At 39.0% G+C, this 18,788-nt stretch overlaps 1 protein-coding gene across 1 annotated transcript in view; it reads right to left on the bottom strand.

Annotated features, from left to right (window-relative positions):
- Nucleotides 1–1,873: 1,873 nt before the first annotated feature.
- LOC126415317 (mediator of RNA polymerase II transcription subunit 4) overlaps nucleotides 1,874–18,788 on the bottom strand; it is a 78,732-nt gene continuing 61,817 nt past the window's right edge. Inside the window, exon 5 of the mRNA XM_050083422.1 lies at nucleotides 1,874–2,135. Within this exon, the coding sequence (XP_049939379.1) occupies nucleotides 1,963–2,135 (173 nt within the window). The 3' untranslated portion in view covers nucleotides 1,874–1,962. The remainder of the gene's footprint in view (nucleotides 2,136–18,788) is intronic.

Raw genomic sequence — 18,788 nt, forward strand, 5'->3', positions numbered from 1 at the left:
GTCCAAACAAATGCTGCTCATCATGTCTTTCGTGTGATGCCCAGTGCTGATGGAAAGCATTGGTCTACAAATAAAATTATTTTTAAAGCATAATTTTATGTACTCATTTGATAGAGTGGTTTCAGACCAATCTAGTGTGAGGTTTGTTTTACCGATATGTATTAACAGGGATCATAAAATGTGAAGAATAACCAGTATCCCAGAATGACTGTGCAGCACTGCTGTACGGCGGTAGCAGCCAGTGTGTACTAAGATGGTGCTGTCGCTGCTGGAGTACTGCTTATTCTTCAAGTTTTACCATACCTGCTTCTGGTAGCGCCATTTCAAAAGTAAGAACCAATTCGTAATGGAGTAAGAGAAACTTTATTTATGAACATAAATTGTATCACAAACAACAATATGCATATTTTTTTCACTTTTCAACATAGTCACCATGAACATTTACACATTTGTCAAGATGTGGCTCCAGCTTTTGCACACCAGAAGTCTGCCGCCTGACAGTTAAACCAGTTAGTAACAGTCGCTTTCAACAACTCATCATTTCCCAAGTGCTTTCCACCACGAAATTTCTTCAGTTTTGGAAACAGATGAAAGTCTGATGGTGCTAAGTCACAGCTGTATGGTGGATGATCCCAATGAAACTTGTCCAGTTGCATACTTGTTCTTGCTGCAATGTAAGACTGACAATTTTCGTGAAGCATAAGAGTGCCACTACAGAGAAGTCCCCTTGGGCGATTTTGCATAGCATGCTTAAGCTTTAACAATGTTTCACAGTACCTCTCAGCATTTGTTGTCATTCCTCTGGAGTATAGTGTGCAATCCACATTTCATCAGCGGTCAAAATGCGGCTCAAGAACTTGTACCCATCCTTGTGATAACAGTCCAAAATGGACCAAGAGCATGCCATTCAATTTGTTTTGTGTTCTTCTGTTAATATTTTCAGCACCCATCACACACACACACTTTTTGGAGTGAAGTTTGTCATAACAGTGTGACAAACTACTGAACTTGAAACTTGCGAAAATTTCTGATGCACCTCATCAACAGTGAAGTGCCTGTTTTGGCGAACTGCCTCATCAGCTTTTTGTGTCACATCTTCACTAATGACAATAGGCTGTCCAGATCATTCATCATCATGGACATTTGTCCTTCTTTCATTAAACAGCCAAATCCATTTACACACATTTCCATCATTCATTACACCTGCACCATAAACTTCAACAAGCTGCCGGTGAATTTCAGCAGGACAAACTTGTTTTGCATTTAAGAACCGAATAACCGAGAGCACTTCACAATCAGCAGGATTACTCATTGACATGGTGACAAATGAAGCAGTATAACCATACAACCAACACTGGCAGAGACGTGAAAGATAATGGTGGCGTACTGAGAAACTGGCCAGGAGTGGCACTGTGAACAGACGTCATGGGACAGGATGCACGGACATGATGCACTGTTGGTTCTTAGTTTAAAAATGAGCTTCATAATATCAGTTAAACAAATACCACAATAAACTAATCTGAGACCATTCTACTGAATGAGTACATAAAATTCTGCTTTGAAAATAATTTTGATTTTAACGGGAAGCAAACAGGCACTTTCCATTGACACTGCGTGTCACATGAAAGACGCGATGAGCAATATCTGTTTGGGCTGCTTCCAGCTATTCACAGCCAAAACATACAGAAAATGCATGTGATGACACATTCTTTCTGGGCAAAGCCCGACTGGAGCTTGCCCTCTTTTCGGATGTGTGTTTCCTGTCATTGCAATGTATGCAGTTAACTCACAAATACCTCTGTTCCCTGTACCACCAACAATGAAAACAAAACTGAAATAAAAATTCCAAGTTTTGGGAATTGAAGCACCAAAATTATATAAATAAGTAGTGATTTATTAATAAGCATACTATGATACTCATTATGAAAACAATTGTGACAATTGCATGAAAAATTACAACAATCACTGAGAATCACTTGATGAGCTGCTGCTCGAATCAGTAGACATCACTTCCACGTCTTCAGTCTCTTTATTATGATTTCGTGTGTCCATTGCTACACTTCCCTGACCAACAGACATATGAATTTCTCCAGATGGATGCCACGCAAACTGGCTTTGCTGTGATGCTGGAGGTTCTGGAACAGAAAATATATACTGTATTTTATATCAGAGCGGAATAAAAATGTTATGTTTTTTATTGACAGATCTTAGCAAGACAGATCATTTCATTTCATTATTACACCACTAACCCTAACGAAATGTTATGATTTCATTGCCACTACTGCCATTCATTTGAGAAATGTTTGGCTAGATATGATATTTTTATGCATTATTAAGGCCATTAGTGTTTCAATTTGTCAGATGGCATCCTCCATCCCTTTAGAACCTGTGGTAACCTCTAGAATACAGCTGCCTTTAACACCTAATTGCAAAAGTGCCATTTTTGATATTAGTGATAAGATGAGTTAGAGAACATGTCGTGCCCCGAGATATAAATTCGATATGGATGCAAGGCTTGTTATATATTAAAAGTTTGATAGTTATCTAACCAATATTTTTGGAAGGTAGGTCAATGTTATACCTTAAAGGTTAACATATTTCAATAGTATATCCAACGCTTATAATTTTATATTATCAATATGAATTTGGATAAGAATGAACCATGGACCTTGCCGTTGGTGGGGAGGCTTGTGCGCCTCAGTGATACAGGTGCAACCGCAACGGAGGGGTATCTGTTGAGAGGCCAGACAAACGTGTGGTTCCTGAAGAGGGGCAGCAGCCTTTTCAGTAGTTGCAGGGGCAACAATCTGGATGATTGACTGATCTGGCCTTGCAACACTAACCAAAACGGCCTTGCTGGGCTGGTACTGTGAACGGCTGAAAGCAAGGGGAAACTACAGCCGTAATTTTTCCTGAGGGCATGCAGCTTTACTGTATGGTTAAATAATGATGGCATCCTCTTGGGTAAAATATTCCGGAGGTAAAATAGTCCCCCATTCGGATCTCCGGGCGGGGACTACTCAAGAGGACATTGTTATCAGGAGAAAGAAAACTGGCATTCTACGGATCGAAGCATGGAATGTCAGATCCCTTAATTGGGCAGGTAGGTTAGAAAATCTAAAAAGGGAAATGGAAAGGTTGAAGTTAGATATAGTAGGAATTAGTGAAGTTCGGTGGCAGGAGGAACAAGACTTTTGGTCAGGTGAATACACGGTTATAAATACAAAATCAAATAGTGGTAATGCAGGAGTAGGTTTAATAATGAATAAAAAAATAGGAGTGTGGGTAAGCTACTACCAACAGCACAGTGAACGCATTATTGTGGCCAAGATAGACACGAAGCCCATGCCTACTACAGTAGTACAAGTTTATATGCCAACTAGCTCTGCAGATGATGAAGAAATTGATGAAATGTATGATGAGATAAAAGAAATTAGTCAGGTAGTGAAGGGAGACGAAAATTTAATAGTCATAGGTGACTGGAATTCGAGAGTAGGAAAAGGGAGAGAAGGAAACATAGTGGGTGAATATGGATTGGGGGAGAGAAATGAAAGAGGAAGCCATCTGGTAGAATTTTGCACAGAGCATAACTTAATCATAACTAACACTTGGTTCAAGAATCATAAAAGAAGGTTGTATACATGGAAGAATCCCGGAGACTAGAAGGTATCAGATAGATTATATAATGGTAAGACAGAGATTTAGGAACCAGGTTTTAAATTGTAAGACATTTCCAGGGGCAGATGTGGACTCTGACCACAATCTGTTGGTTATGAACTATAGATTAAAACTGAAGAAACTGCAAAAAAGTGGGAATTTAAGGAGATGGGACCTAGATAAACTGACTAAACCAGATGTTGTAGAGAGTTTCAGGGAGAGCATAAGGGAACAATTGACAGGAATGGGGGAAAGAAATACAACAGAAGAAGAATGGGTAGCTCTGAAGGATGAAGTAGTGAAGGCAGCAGAGGATCAAGTAGGTAAAAAGACGAGGGCTAATAGAAATCCTTGGGTAACAGAAGAAATATTGAATTTCATTGATGAAAGGACAAAATATAAAAACGCAGTAAATGAAGCAGGCAAAAGGGAATACAAACGTCTCAAAAACGATATCGACAGGAAGTGCAAAATGGCTAAGCAGGGATGGCTAGAGGACAAATGTAAGGATTTAGAGGCTTATCTCACTAGGGGTAAGATAGATACTGCCTACAGGAAAAATTAAAGAGACCTTTGGAGAAAAGAGAAGCACTTGTAAGAATATCAAGAGCTCAGATGGGAATCCAGTTCTAAGCAAAGAAGGGAAAGCAGAAAGGTAGAAGGAGTATATAGAGGGTCTATACAAGGGCGATGTACTTGTGGACAATATTATGGAAATGGAATAGGATGTAGATGAAGATGAAATGGAAGATATGATACTGCGTGAAGAGTTTGACAGAGCACTGAAACACCTAGTCGAAACAAGGCCCCGGGAGTAGACAACATTCCATTGGAACTACTGACGGCCTTGGGAGAACCAATCCTGACAAAACTCTACCATCTGGTGAGCAAGATGTAGGAGACAGGCGAAGTACCCTCAGGCTTCAAGAAGAATATAATAATTCCAATCCCAAGGAAAGCAGGTGTTGACAGATGTGGAAATTACCGAACTATCAGTTTAATAAGTCACAGCTGCAAAATACTAACACGAATTCTGTACAGACGAATGGAAAAACTGGTAGAAGCCGACCTCGGCGAAGATCAGTTTGGATTCCGCAGAAATGTTGGAACACGTGAGGCAATACTGACCCTACGACTTATCTTAGAAAATAGATTAAGGAATGGTAAACCTACATTTCTAGCATTTGTGGACGTAGAGAATGCTTTTGACAATGTTGACTGGAATACTCTCTTTCAAATTCTAAAGGTGGCAGGGGTAAAATACAGGGAGCGAAAGGCTATTTACAATTTGTACATAAACCAGATGGCAGTTATAAGAGTCGAGGGGCATGAAAGGGAAGCAGTGGTTGGGAAGGGAGTGATACAGGGTTGTAGCCTGTCCCCGATGTTATTCAATCTGTATATTGAGCAAACAGTAAAGGAAACAAAAGAAAAATTCGGAGTAGGTATTAAAGTCCATGGAGAAGAAATAAAAACATTGAGGGTCGCCGATGACATTGTAATTCTGTCAGAGACAGCAAAGGACTTGGAAGAGCAGTTGAACGGAATGGACAGTGTCTTGAAAGGAGGATATAAGATGAACATCAACAAAAGCAAAACGAGGATAATGGAATGTAGTCGAATTAAGTCGGGTGATGCTAAGGGAATTAGATTAGGAAATGAGACACTTAAAGTAGTAAAGGAGTTTTGCTATTTGGGGAGCAAAATAACTAATTATGGTCGAAGTAGAGAGGATATAAAATGTAGACTGGCAATGGCAAGGAAAGCGTTTCTGAAGAAGAGAAATTTGTTAACATCGAGTATTGATTTAAGTGTCAGGAAGCCGTTTCTGAAAGTATTTGTATGGAGTGTAGCCATGTATGGAAGTGAAACATGGACGATAAATAGTTTGGACAAGAAGAGAATAGAAGCTTTCGAAATGTGGTACTACAGAAGAATGCTGAAGATTAGATGGGTAGATCACATAACTAATGAGGAGGTGTTGAATAGAATTGTGGAGAAGAGGAGTTTGTGGCACAACTTGACAAGAAGAAGGGACCGGTTGGTAGGACATGTTCTGAGGCATCAAGGGATCACAAATTTAGCATTGGAGGGCAGCGTGGAGGGTAAAAATCGTAGAGGGAGACCAAGAGAGGAATACATTAAGCAGATTCAGAAGGATGTAGGTTGCAGTAAGTACTGGGCGATGAAGAAGCTTGCACAGTATAGAGTAGCATGGAGAGCTGCATCAAACCAGTCTCAGGACTGAAGACGACAACAACAACAACAACAACAACAACAACAGCATGAAGACAACCACCAAATTGTTCAGTACAACTGGCCCCTGAAAGCCTAGGGCTGAACCAAAATGGGTCTTGTATCTATTGTTTGGCACATTATTGTTTAGCCATGGTAGAGTACACAACTCATAACCCTTTGGCTGGATGTTGTGGCAGGTTGCATCTCATATACTTTCACAACAATAGAGTTTCAGCGGGTCCAAACACCTTTTCAGTTCTGATATTTCACAATTTATTTCATTCTTCCAGTTCAAAATTAATATTTCTTCTGCATTTTGGTCTACATCTACTGTTACTTATGGTCTGGCATGATCGTGTTCTTCATATTCTACTATAATTGCTATACTGTGTAAAACTGACTGGAAAGGGCAACAAGCCATAGCGGATCAAATGCAAACCTAATGTCGAGATTAGGGTGTGCAATGGGCAAAAGGGCAGTTCTTGGGGGAACTGGGAAAGAGAAAGAGAGAGAGAGAGAGAGAGAGAGAGAGAGAGAGAGTGCGTGTGTGTGTGGTGTGTGTGTGTGTGTGTGTGTTGGGCAGGTAGACTGCAGCATTGTTTGCACTGTGCAGGGTGTTGCAACTGTCCCTTTCTGTGGCTTGTTTGGGGTTTTAACAGGAAGCAGTGCAGTCTACATCAGGTACTCTATTTTGGCAATGTTCTGTAAAGGTTCACATCCCCCAAAGTTGCAAAACAATGGTGAAACCAGCTCCAAGGTAAGAAAGTACAATTTCTCGTGAAGAAGCCCCCTCCCTGCAGATACCTACGCACATGACTATAAAAGTTCACAAAAATATGCCTAAAATTTAATAAATTTTGTATCAAAACTACATTCCCAGAGGTTCCATTTCAATAATACTCATAAAATCAGTAGTAAAAACTCAAATTTACATTACAATAACTTAAATATATTTACTTTCACTGCCTGTGATCTCCTTGATAAGGCCACTACAAAAAAAGCCGCAAGTCAGTATCTCCCACAGTCACGTAGCATGATCTCCACGCTGACTGCTGCTTTGACTGCTACAATACATTACATTCGTAGAAGTACCAGTGAGCTTTATGTGTCTCACCTTGCAGGACATGTAAGGTTGGTAGCACATTCAAGTCTCACCTACATATGTTCCGTACACATGCTGTGGTAGGGGTGGGTTACAAAAGTGTTGTGTGTGTGCTGCAGCTGTTAGATGTGTTACTGTACTGTTATTGTGTAAGCTGATTTTTAGTGGAAGAGGTTTTCAGTGCAGGAGGAAACTTTACGGAGCATGTGAGGCGGCAATTTAGATTGCGTTTTCCTGCTTGGAGGTGTCCACATCATGACACTCTATGTGATTTAATATGCAAATTCCAGACAACATGTTCAGTTCATGATGCACCATGAAGTGGGAGGCCCACAATTTTCGCCAAAGGGTCATTCCATGTCAAAGAGTCCAATATTAAAAAGTGTCCCCACTCGACCATCTCAAAATCTAATGAAATTTGGTGTGAAGGTTCTATATTGTCTTTGATGCTTATATACCAAACTTCATTCCAGTATCGTCAGTGGTTGAATTTTTAGGGGCTTGTAAAGAGAATTTACTCCTCTTCGCCTCACATACAAAGATGCAAATGTGCCAAATTTACTAGGCTTTTTCAAAAGTTCTAGCACTCATTTGGTCATTTCCTTTAATATACATAGACAACTTTTTGTGTTGAATCACACTGTGGCAAAAATTTGGGATTTAGCCACACCTAAATATAGATACAAGCCTCTAAAGTAGCTAAAAAATTCGACGTGCTATTCTGAGAGCCAAGGTTTGACCGTCTACTGCTACTTTTCATATGAACTATCACAGCAAAACTTGAGAGAGGGTTATTCCTACCTATGATGTCTATATACAGATCAAATTTAACTAACATTGAATGCCTAGAAAAAAAGACATGCATCTGCAAAGTTGGCCAAAATTTTCTATGTGCAAATTTTAGGGTATTTTTGGGGGGCAATATCTCAAATGTGTCTTGTTTAATCCTCTTTTTCTTGCCACAGCTTGAAAGAGCATGCTTTAAGCTTTCAAAGCTATACTGTTTAATTTCTGGACCTTGCATATTGATGAGTAAGAATACCTATTCAAAAGTAGGGAAAATGGATTATTGGTTAATACAAAAAATTAATACAATTTGAAATTGTAAATCAAATATGTGTAATTATAGTGTCTTTTAATAGTTTAAGATTTGCCTGCTATTTAGGGAATGTAACTGTGCTAACCAGTATTTTTGCATTATTTTACAGTATAGAATATAAATATAATAAAACCTCTGAAAATGCTCTTAAGATCATAAAATCTAGATGATTATAATGGAATGCTATGTTGTTTAGAATGTTTTAACTTTAAAATGCATGGTGGTGCATCTATGCATCGTCACTCAGTTTCCATCGAAATTATAAAGCAGCAGTAGTATTTTAAGGCTCTAGCCTTGCAGCAGTGGGACATTGCTGAAACACCACTTTCTGCTGTTGCTTTCATTATTGCCAATTTTCACTGTGTCCATCTTCTGTGAGGTGTAATCTTTGGTGTTGACATTGTACCACCTTAGTGTTGAGTACTGAGTGTTTGAATAATCAATAATCATTGTTGTAACTGAAGGTAACCACTAAAATAATATGTTTTAATGGCCTAATACATACAAGACTGAATCTTCTATGCTTCAAACCTGGATATTCATAAGCTTTCAAAATTGATTGTTATAGATTAATAAACCATTGTATAAAATAACCAAGAGACCCCTTCACCCAGCTACTTTGGTGGATCAGATGGAGCTGATTGTCATAAGTCATCATCATCCTATTATGACAAAAGTCAACTACAATCAGTTAAGGAAATGTCACTGGTGGACAAGGAGCTTCTACAATGTAGATCTGGGCTTGATGTTACTGAAGGTGCCCAAATTTCTCCCTACCATAATGCCTTGTTGATGACAAAATTTCAGTTCCTGAAGAAGACTTGCTGCTACCCATTTGGTAAAGAAAAACATGTAATCAAGAAGGATTTAAGAGCAATGAACATTGCAATATCTGATAGGTTGAAGTTATTGACTAATGTTTTTAAATCTGGTCAGAAAATTTGTACCAAATGTAGACAAGAAGAGGCCTAAAAAGAATCATCCCACTAGATAAGCAAGAATCACCATCCACTGAAGACATGGGTGTCGTTTATGCTTGCTTTACTGCTAATACTTCATTATCATCACTTGTAATGCCACCATTACAGGTTCAGCAGATCAGCAAAAGGGATTTAATGGGATATGTAAAGCACAAAGTTCTGAAAGGCCAAGTTAGCATTACTAAGGTAATTGCCACAGATACTGGTGTGAGCCAAGTAGATATTGCTCAAATACTAATGGAAGAGTGCCAAAAGTTTAAAGATATGGATATCTTAATTGAAGAACTTAAGCTCAAGGCTTCAAGAAATTGCAGTAAAGTTCAAATTTTGGCACTGGCCCCAAATAGCTGGACTACTGAAAAAGTGGCTAAAGAATTTGCTGTTTCGAATAAAATGGAGAGAAAGTCTAGAAAATTAAAGATAGAAGATGGGATTTTGGCAACATGTGCAAACCGAAAAGGGAAAAAGCTCAACGATTAAGTAAAACAAAAGGTTCTCACTTTTCTTGGAGATGATGAGTTTTCTTGGTTATGCTCAGGCTAAAAGGATTGTGTTGCGATAAAAAGAAATGGGAAAAAGATTCACACGCAAAAACATCTGCTCCTTTGAAAAATTTGAAAGAAATGATATGGAAATCAACTGAGCTTCTCAAAATTTTGTAACTTCAGGCTGAAATGGTGTACTGAAGTTGTGCTTCTGGACCACATTCAATAAACGTCTGTACAATTCATCAAAATGTCAAATTAATGTTGGCTTCAAAACATTCATCCAAGATGACTACAAGGCTTTGATAAAAAAAAAAAAAATGTACGCAGTTTGGAATCAAAAGATTGTATGCTGCAATGTTGTGAGGAATGTCTAGGAAAAATACAACTAGTGGCTTTTCTCGAAGATGCTTTTAAAAACTATGACCCTGAAGAAACAATGTAATACCATCAATAGGTCCATACTGACACACACACACACACACACACACACACACACACACACACACACACACACACACATTGGAGACTTTGTCAGAGAACTGTTGAAGATTTCATGGAGACATTGATTTTGAAAATTACCGGTTTAAGAAGCCATCGCTTTGTGACAAAACACTAGAGTTTATACCTTAAGCAGCTACTAATAAATCTTGCAGAAAATGAATCAATTATACTGGCGTGTTTTACTCAGAATTATTCATTTGTTGTTGACGATGCTGCACAAGGATTTCATTGGAAGAACAGTCAGACCACACTACTTCCATTTGTCATCTATTTTGATGGCAAGGAATGTCACAGTATTAGCGTTTGTATGATCAGCGATTGTCTCCATGATGATACCATTGCTGTCCATGCCTTTCAAATAAAGTTAATAGCATATTTCACATGAACAAGAAGATGTCCTCATCAGCTTTATGTACCCACCTGGTTCTGCTCGTTCCTTCCACTGGCTAGCTGCTAAAGACACCTGCTGGATTCCTGAGCAACATATTTGCATAACTTTAGAAGCACCATCACCAGCATCATCAGGAAGACAATAGTTTTCCTCAATCTGTCCTTGACAAAATTGTAGAACTATTTAACCAAAAATGGAACTGACTTTTTAGAGTTTTTGTTTTGCAAGTTTGCTGTGTTGTGTGTTATACTTGTTTTATGACATATGTTAAATTAATGCTTGAAACTGATTTATATACTAAAAAAAATTAACTGTGGAGCTTAATCAGGGTGTATACGCGGACAAGGAAATAAATTTCCCGGATTTCTCGGTTAAAAATACGCTTTCTCCTGGGTGAAAACATACTTTTTCCCTGACATTATATTTTCTCTCGGAACTGTATAACTTATCAGTCCTTTGAATGACTATGGTTTTATACTCGGGTGTAGAATTTCCTGGCGCTTTAGAAAGCTAAACACAGGGAGAAAAACACGTTTTGGGAAGATCTTTGATGTGCAGCAACATGTACACTAGATATTTTCATATTACGAAAGTATAAATTCGAATTTCGCCAAACACCACATGTTACTTTCCGAAGCATTGAAATCGAGATTGCGATGCGCTTTTGCAAGCCAGTCATAGCTCATGTCATGTGATCTCATCAGCTGATGACAGCTGGTATTCAGAGCTTAGGACACGTGATGTAGTCAGCCAATAGCAACATCACTGTTAAGTAGTGCGAAGACACAAACAGAAAAAGTTAATGGTTTAAATTAATATACGTAGTATTGCTACACGAAACGCAAAGCTTTCACATATAATATTGGCCTATAAAATTAATACGCTGCAAGACAAGCTAAGCTTGTACACATAATGTTGGTCTTTTATGCGCGTATTACAATTTAAGATGTATCACACAAATGTGCCAGTAAAATTTTTAATAACGACATAAATATCTGATCTTCTGGGCTCGAAATTCATCTAAATGGCTCGTCATCAAAGATCTGATTTTTAAATGAGAGTCAAACGCTCTGTGATTTAAGAAATTCAGCGTACATTTTCGCACATAGTTCAAGATCCGTAAAAGGAAATTTACTTTGATGGTAACGCTTTTCAAACCACCATTCGGAATATTTTCCCGCGACCTGTTAGAAACAGGTTCATTTCTGCAGTTGCCAGAGAGCGTCAGATGACAGGCGCCACCGCGCTTGCACAGCTACGATGTCGCAGGGAGCCCGTATGTTCGTACGTGTAAAACATTAAAAGATCTTACATTATGTCATAAAAGAAACAAGACATCAGAGGATACTCAAGAGGATCGGAATTTCGTGACCCATACTAAAACGTGCGCATTTAAAATGCATATTTAAAGTGCACATTCATATGTCTAGATTCCCAGTGAAGTAGGCCACTACCTGATGATATACTTTTCAATGTGGTTTTTGGGATGTAAATTTTCTTGGAGTACCAGTACTGTGTTATCTCAAGTTTGGTTCTTTATTATGGCTTAATGCTATACGTGCTAGAAGTTGAAAACGAGCACTTGAAATGCAGCGAACAGTGTGTGGAATTAAACATTTCGTTTCAAATATACTGTCTGCCTCAGCGGGAAAGATTAATAAAAGGAAATTTCTTCAGCTAACCGACAAAAATAACTTCATTGTTCCGCAAGGCAATTAATGCTTGACTGTCAGAAAGGTGGAAATAAAATCTGCAACTAATAAAACATTTTAAAAAAATGGCTCTGAGGTCATCAGTCCCCTAGACTTAGAACTATTTAAACCTAACTAACCTAAGGACATCACACACATCTATGCCCGAGGCAGGATTCGAACCTGCGAGCATAGCAGCAGCGCGGTTCCGGACTGAAGCACCTAGAACGGCTCTGTCATCGCGGCCGGCAACACATTTCAGCCTTCCATAATTATGTGAATGTATTTTAATTCACTTGATAGCTCCCGACCACAGAAATCTGTTTTGTTCTTATTTGACATGAGAGCACTAAACGAAGAGGAAACAGCAAAATCACTAAATGTAAACACAGGTTACGTGGAGACTACCCACTCCCTCATTGTAACTCAGACTGCTCTGCCCATCAGCCTCCGGATCTACGTTATTTCCGAACATGGGCAATACACCGCCACTCCCTCGAGCATTTGAGATAGGACGTCAATAATTAGAAAAAAATCGAATTTCCAAAAATATGTTCATTTTGTAGCGCAGATCTTTCTGAAGAGTCTGATGCATAAAACATATGTGTTCGAGGAAATGTAAGACATGTTATTTGGCGGTAAGTGTGCCAAAGTGCAGTGCGTCGCCTCCTCTCACAGCATTCTTCTGTCGCACGTCACTGTATTTCGCTCTTTGGAATTGAAATGTGTATTTTGTAATGGATGCCATCACACCATATTCAGGACAGTGGAAATTAAAATGTCCTGTGGTGCCTCTCCTGCTTATAGTTGGCCGGTTTGACATCCTGTCCCTCTTTTTCTTTTTTTTTTTCCAAAAAAGAACGCTTCAGAAAATTTGTACTCTTTACTCCCTATCAGCTAAGTACTTGCTGCTTTGTGCGACATAATATTAAATACAGGTTACATAAACCCAATAAAGACATGAGACAAGCAAGACAATACACATTTCTTCAATCCTTAGCTGCTAGAATTTTTTCTCTCTAATCTTGCTACAGCTTTACATGGTGTGCTTTCCTTTCTACTAAAGAATCTATTACCTCATCAAAGTTCGTCAAACGTTTTGCTACATGAAAAATCGAAATATCGTTGTCTAACACTGAAAAAGCTGTTAATACAAAGACGACCCAAGACTGGTGTGGTTTCCCGATCTGATTACATCTATTTTGTCACTGTCTGTTACATAAAAAAAATAAGCCTTTCTAATACTGCAAAAATTGTAATACACACCAAATAAACAAGACTGTTTTGGCACAAACGGTCTTTTTTGTAACGACAAAATATAATTCACGAAGTACCAATATAAAATGCTTATTACGACTACTACAAGCAATAAGCTTTACCTTAGGAAATAGTTTCACACTTCATTCATACACTCCAGTTTCTCAAGCATTAGATAGAAAAGTAGTAGTACGAAATTTTTAAACTTCGAATCATCATATTGTTCCATAATTTGTGTGATCTCCCCGTTTCTTCTCCTTCCTCATTCTAACAAACAGTCTTATTATCACTAACGCTGTAACTATTCCTGCCAATGTTAAAGCTTAATCGCCGGTTAACTTCACTAACTCTGCCGCAATCACCAGTTTAGTCATCCTGCGACTATTCTCCGGTTAGGTGTTGTTACACATTCGTACAACGCGTTTTTCGCGCTTCTTCCAGAATAGAACTTAATCAGCTGCTAGCCAGGGAATGTACAACTGGCCCTTACTAGTATAGCGATCTGACCAAAAATTTTCGCTCAAAATTTCTTTTTCTTGGATACACCGAGAAGATAATACGTAATCTTTCTTACTTGTTATTCGTTGATTTCCACTCCAGTAGGCTGAATCTATGGATTTTGCTAGTAATTATAACAATGCTGATCATTTGCAAACCCTATCAACCACACAATCAGACAGTGGTTGGCATTCATCCGTTCGGCCTTACTACGCTCAGCTCGTATAGCTCCTTTTGTCTGAAGGAAAGTTTGTTTCTACATGCGACGAGGATTCCCCTGACAGAGACATCATGTAACTACGCACACATTCACAAATCAACTAACAATACATTCAGAAATCAACTTAGAATGTGTTCAAAAATGTTAAAAAACCAACAGGGATACGTTTCAAAGTCATATAAATAATCGACAGACTAACATGCGCTGGATGCTAGTGGCTTTGTGAAACAAGGTTTTTTCCCTCAAGAATACGAATACTATTAAAAAGACACTATAATTAAACATTTTTTGATTTACAATTTCAAATTGTATTAATTTTTTGTATTTACCAATAATCCATTTTCCCTACTTTTGAATAGGTATTCTTACTCATCAATATGCAAGGTCCAGAAATTAAACAGTATGGCTTTGAAAGCTTAAAGCGTGCTCTTTCATACTGTGGCAAGAAAAAGAGGATTAAACAAGACACATTTGAGATATTGCCCCCCAAAAATACCCTAAAATTTGCACATAGAAAATTTTGACCAACTTTGCAGATGCATGTCTTTTCTTCTAGGCATCCAATGTTAGTTAAATTTGATCTGTAGATAGACATCACATGTAGGAATAACCCTCTCACGTTTTGCTGTGATAGGTTCATATGAAAAGTAGCAGTGGACGGTCAAACCTTGGCTCTCAGAATAGCACGTCGAATTTTTTAGCTACTTTAGAGGCTTGTATCTATATTTAGGTGTGGCTAAATCCCAAATTTTTGCCACAGTGTGATTCAACACAAAAAGTTATCTATGTATATTAAAGGAAATGACCAAGTAAGTGCTGGAACTTTTAAAAAAGCCTAGTAAATCTGGCACATTTGCATCTTTGTATGTGATGCGAAGATGAGTAACTTCTCTTAACAAGCCCCTAAAAATTCAACCACTAACGATACTGGACTGAAATTTGGTATATAAGCATCAAAAACCGTATAGAACCTTCACACCAAATTTCATTAGATTTTGAGATGGGCGAGTGGGGACCCTTTGGTCCCCTTGACGTGGAATAACCCTGAACAGAAGCTTGACAAGACTCCAACAGAGGGCAAATTGTGGAGCCCAGCAAAATCAGTGAAGAAATAGTCACACATGGATAAAGTCTCTTGTACAACAGCAGCTAAAACAGTAACCAAAGAACTGTGGATGTTGTTGTTGTGGTCTTCAGTCCTGAGACTGGTTTGATGCAGCTCTCCATGCTACTCTATCCTGTGCAAGCTCCTTCATCTCCCAGTACCTACTGCAACCTACATCCTTCTGAATCTGCTTAGTGTATTCATCTCTTGGTCTCCCTCTACGATTTTTACCCTCCACGGCGCCCTCCAATGCTAAATTTGTGATCCCTTGATGCCTCAAAACATGTCCTGCCAACCGATCCCTTCTTCTAGTCAAGTTGTGCCACAAACTTCTCTTCTCCCCAATTCTATTCAATACCTCCTCATTAGTTACGTGATCTACCCACCTTATCTTCAGCATTCTTCTGTAGCAGCACATTTCAAAAGCTTCTATTCTCTTCTTGTCCAAACTAGTTATCGTCCATGTTTCACTTCCACACATGGCTACACTTCATACAAATACTTTCAGAAACGACTTCCCGACGCTTAAATCTATACTCGATGTTAACAAATTTCTCTTCTTCAGAAACGCTTTCCTTGCCATTGCCAGTCTACATTTTATATCCTCTCCACTTCGACCATCATCAGTTATTTTGCTCCCTAAATAGCAAAACTCCTTTACTACTTAAAGTGTCTCATTTCCTAATCTAATTCCCTCAGCATCACCTGATTTAATTTGACTACATTCCATTATCCTCGTTTTGCTTTTGTTGATGTTCATCTTATATCCTCCTTTCAAGACACTGTCCATTCCGTTCAACTGCTCTTCCAAGTCCTTTGCTGTCTCTGACAGAATTATAATGTCATCGGCGAACCTCAAAGTTTTTACTTCTTCTCCATGAATTTTAATACCTACTCCGAATTTTTCTTTTGTTTCCTTTACTGCTTGCTCAATATACAGATTGAATAACATCGGGGAGAGGCTACAACCCTGTCTCACTCCTTTCCCAACCACTGCTTCCCTTTCATGCCCCTTGACTCTTATAACTGCCATCTGGTTTCTGTACAAATTGTAAATAGCCTTTCGCTCCCTGTATTTTACCCCTGCCACCTTCAGAATTTAAAAGAGAGTATTCCAGTTAACATTGTCAAAAGCTTTCTCTAAGTCTACAAATGCTAGAAACGTCGGTTTGCCTTTTCTTAATCTTTCTTCTAAGATAAGTCTTAAGGTTAGTATTGCCTCACGTGTTCCAACATTTCTACAGAATCCAAACTGATCTTCCCCGAGGTCCGCTTCTACCAGTTTTTCCATTCGTCTGTAAAGAATTCGCGTTAGTATTTTGCAGCTGTGACTTATTAAACTGATAGTTCGGTAATTTTCACATCTGTCATCACCTGCTTTCTTTGGGACTGGAATTATTATATTCTTCTTGAAGTCTGAGGGTATTTCGCCTGTCTCATACATCTTCCTCACCAGATGGTAGAGTTTTGTCATGAATGGCTCTCCCAAGGCCATCAGTAGTTCTAATGGAATGTTGTCTACTCCCAGGGCCTTGTTTCGACTCAGGTCTTTCAGTGCTCTGTCAAACTCTTCACGCAGTATCTTATCTCCCATTTCGTCTTCATCTACATCCTCTTCCATTTCCATAATATTGTCCTCAAGTACATCGCCCTTGTATAAACCCTCTATATACTCCTTCCACCTTTCTGCCTTCCCTTCTTTGCTTAGAACTGGGTTGCCATCTGAGCTCTTCATATTCATACAAGTGGTTCTCTTCTCTCCAAAGGTCTCTTTAATTTTCCTGTAGGCAGTATCTATCTTACCCCTAGTGAGACAAGCCTCTACATCCTTACATTTGTCCTCTAGCCATCCCTGCTTAGCCATTTTGCACTTCCTGTCGATATCATTTTTGAGACGTTTGTATTCCTCTTTGCCTGCCTCATTTACTGCATTTTTATATTTCCTCTTTTCATCAATGAAATTCAATATTTCTTCTGTTACCCAAGGATTTCTATTAGCCGTCGTCTTTTTACCTACTTGATCGTCTGCTGCCTTCACTACTTCATCCCTCAGAGCTGCCCATTCTTCTTCTACTGTATTTCTTTCCCCCATTCCTGTCAATTGTTCCCTTATGCTCTCCCTGAAACCCTCTACAACCTCTGGTTCTTTCAGTTTATCCAGGTCCCATCTCCTTATATTCCCACCTTCTTGCAGTTTCTTCAGTTTCAATCTGCAGTTCATAACCAATAGATTGTGGTCAGAATCCACATCTGCCCCTGGAAATGTCTTACAGTTTAAAACCTGGTTCCTAAATCTCTGTCTTACCATTATATAATCTATCTGATACCTTTTAGTATATCCTGAATTCTTCCAGGTATACAACCTTCTTTTATGATTCTTGAACCAAGTGTTAGTTATGATTAAGTTATGCTCTGTGCAAAATTCTACAAGAGGGCTTCCTGTTTCATTTCTTCCCCCCAATCCATATTCACCTACTATGTTTCCTTCTCTCCCTTTTCCTACTGACGAATTCCAGTCACCCATGACTATTAAATTTTCGTCTCCCTTCACTACCTGAATAATTTCTTTTATCTCATCATACATTTCATCAATTTCTTCATCATCTGCAGAGCTAGTTGGCATTTAAATTTGTACTACTGTAGTAGGCATGGGCTTTGTGTCTATCTTGGCCACAATAATGCCTTCACTATGCTGTTTGTAGTAGCTAACCCGCACTCCCATTTTTTTTATTCATTATTAAACCTACTCCTGCATTACCCCTATTTGATTTTGTATTTATAACCATGTAATCACCTGACCAAAAGTCTTGTTCCTCCTGCCACCGAACTTCACTAATTCCCACTATATCTAACTTTAACCTATCCATTTCCCTTTTTAAATTTTCTAACCTACCTGCCCTATTAAGGGATCTGACATTCCACGCTCCGATCCGTAGAACGCCAGTTTTCTTTCTCCTGATAACGACGTCCTCTTGAGTAGTCCCTGCCCGGAGATCCGAATGGGGGACTATTTTACCTCCGGAATATTTTACCCAAGAGGACGCCATCATCATTTAACCATACAGTAAAGCTGCATGCTCTCGGGAAAAATTACGGCTGTAGTTTCCCCTTGCTGTCAGCCGTTCGCAGTACCAGAACAGCAAGGCCGTTTCAGTTATTGTTACAAGGCCAGATCAGTCAATCATCCAGACTGTTGCCCCTGCAACTACTGAAAAGGCTGCTGCCCCTCTTCAGGAACCACATGTTTGTCTGGCCTCTCAACAGATACCCCTCCGTTGTGGTTGCACCTACGGTACGGCCATCTGTATCGCTGAGGCACGCAAGCCTCCCCACCAACGGCAAGGTCCATGGTTCATGGGGGGAACTGTGGATATATCTGCATAATATTACTGCAGTGCAACAACTATATTGTATGGACCATGCGAAATGATTATTTCAGCAATTTGGTAACTGATGTGGAGTTGGTATTTTAGATAGGCCTTTTTCACTGATGGGACTTGGTTTCACCTACCTGGCTAGACCAACTACCAAAATTCACAAATTCGGTCATCAGAAAACCCC

The sequence above is a fragment of the Schistocerca serialis genome, chromosome 1 (assembly GCF_023864345.2).
Source record: "Schistocerca serialis cubense isolate TAMUIC-IGC-003099 chromosome 1, iqSchSeri2.2, whole genome shotgun sequence".
Lineage (NCBI taxonomy): Eukaryota > Metazoa > Arthropoda > Insecta > Orthoptera > Acrididae > Schistocerca > Schistocerca serialis.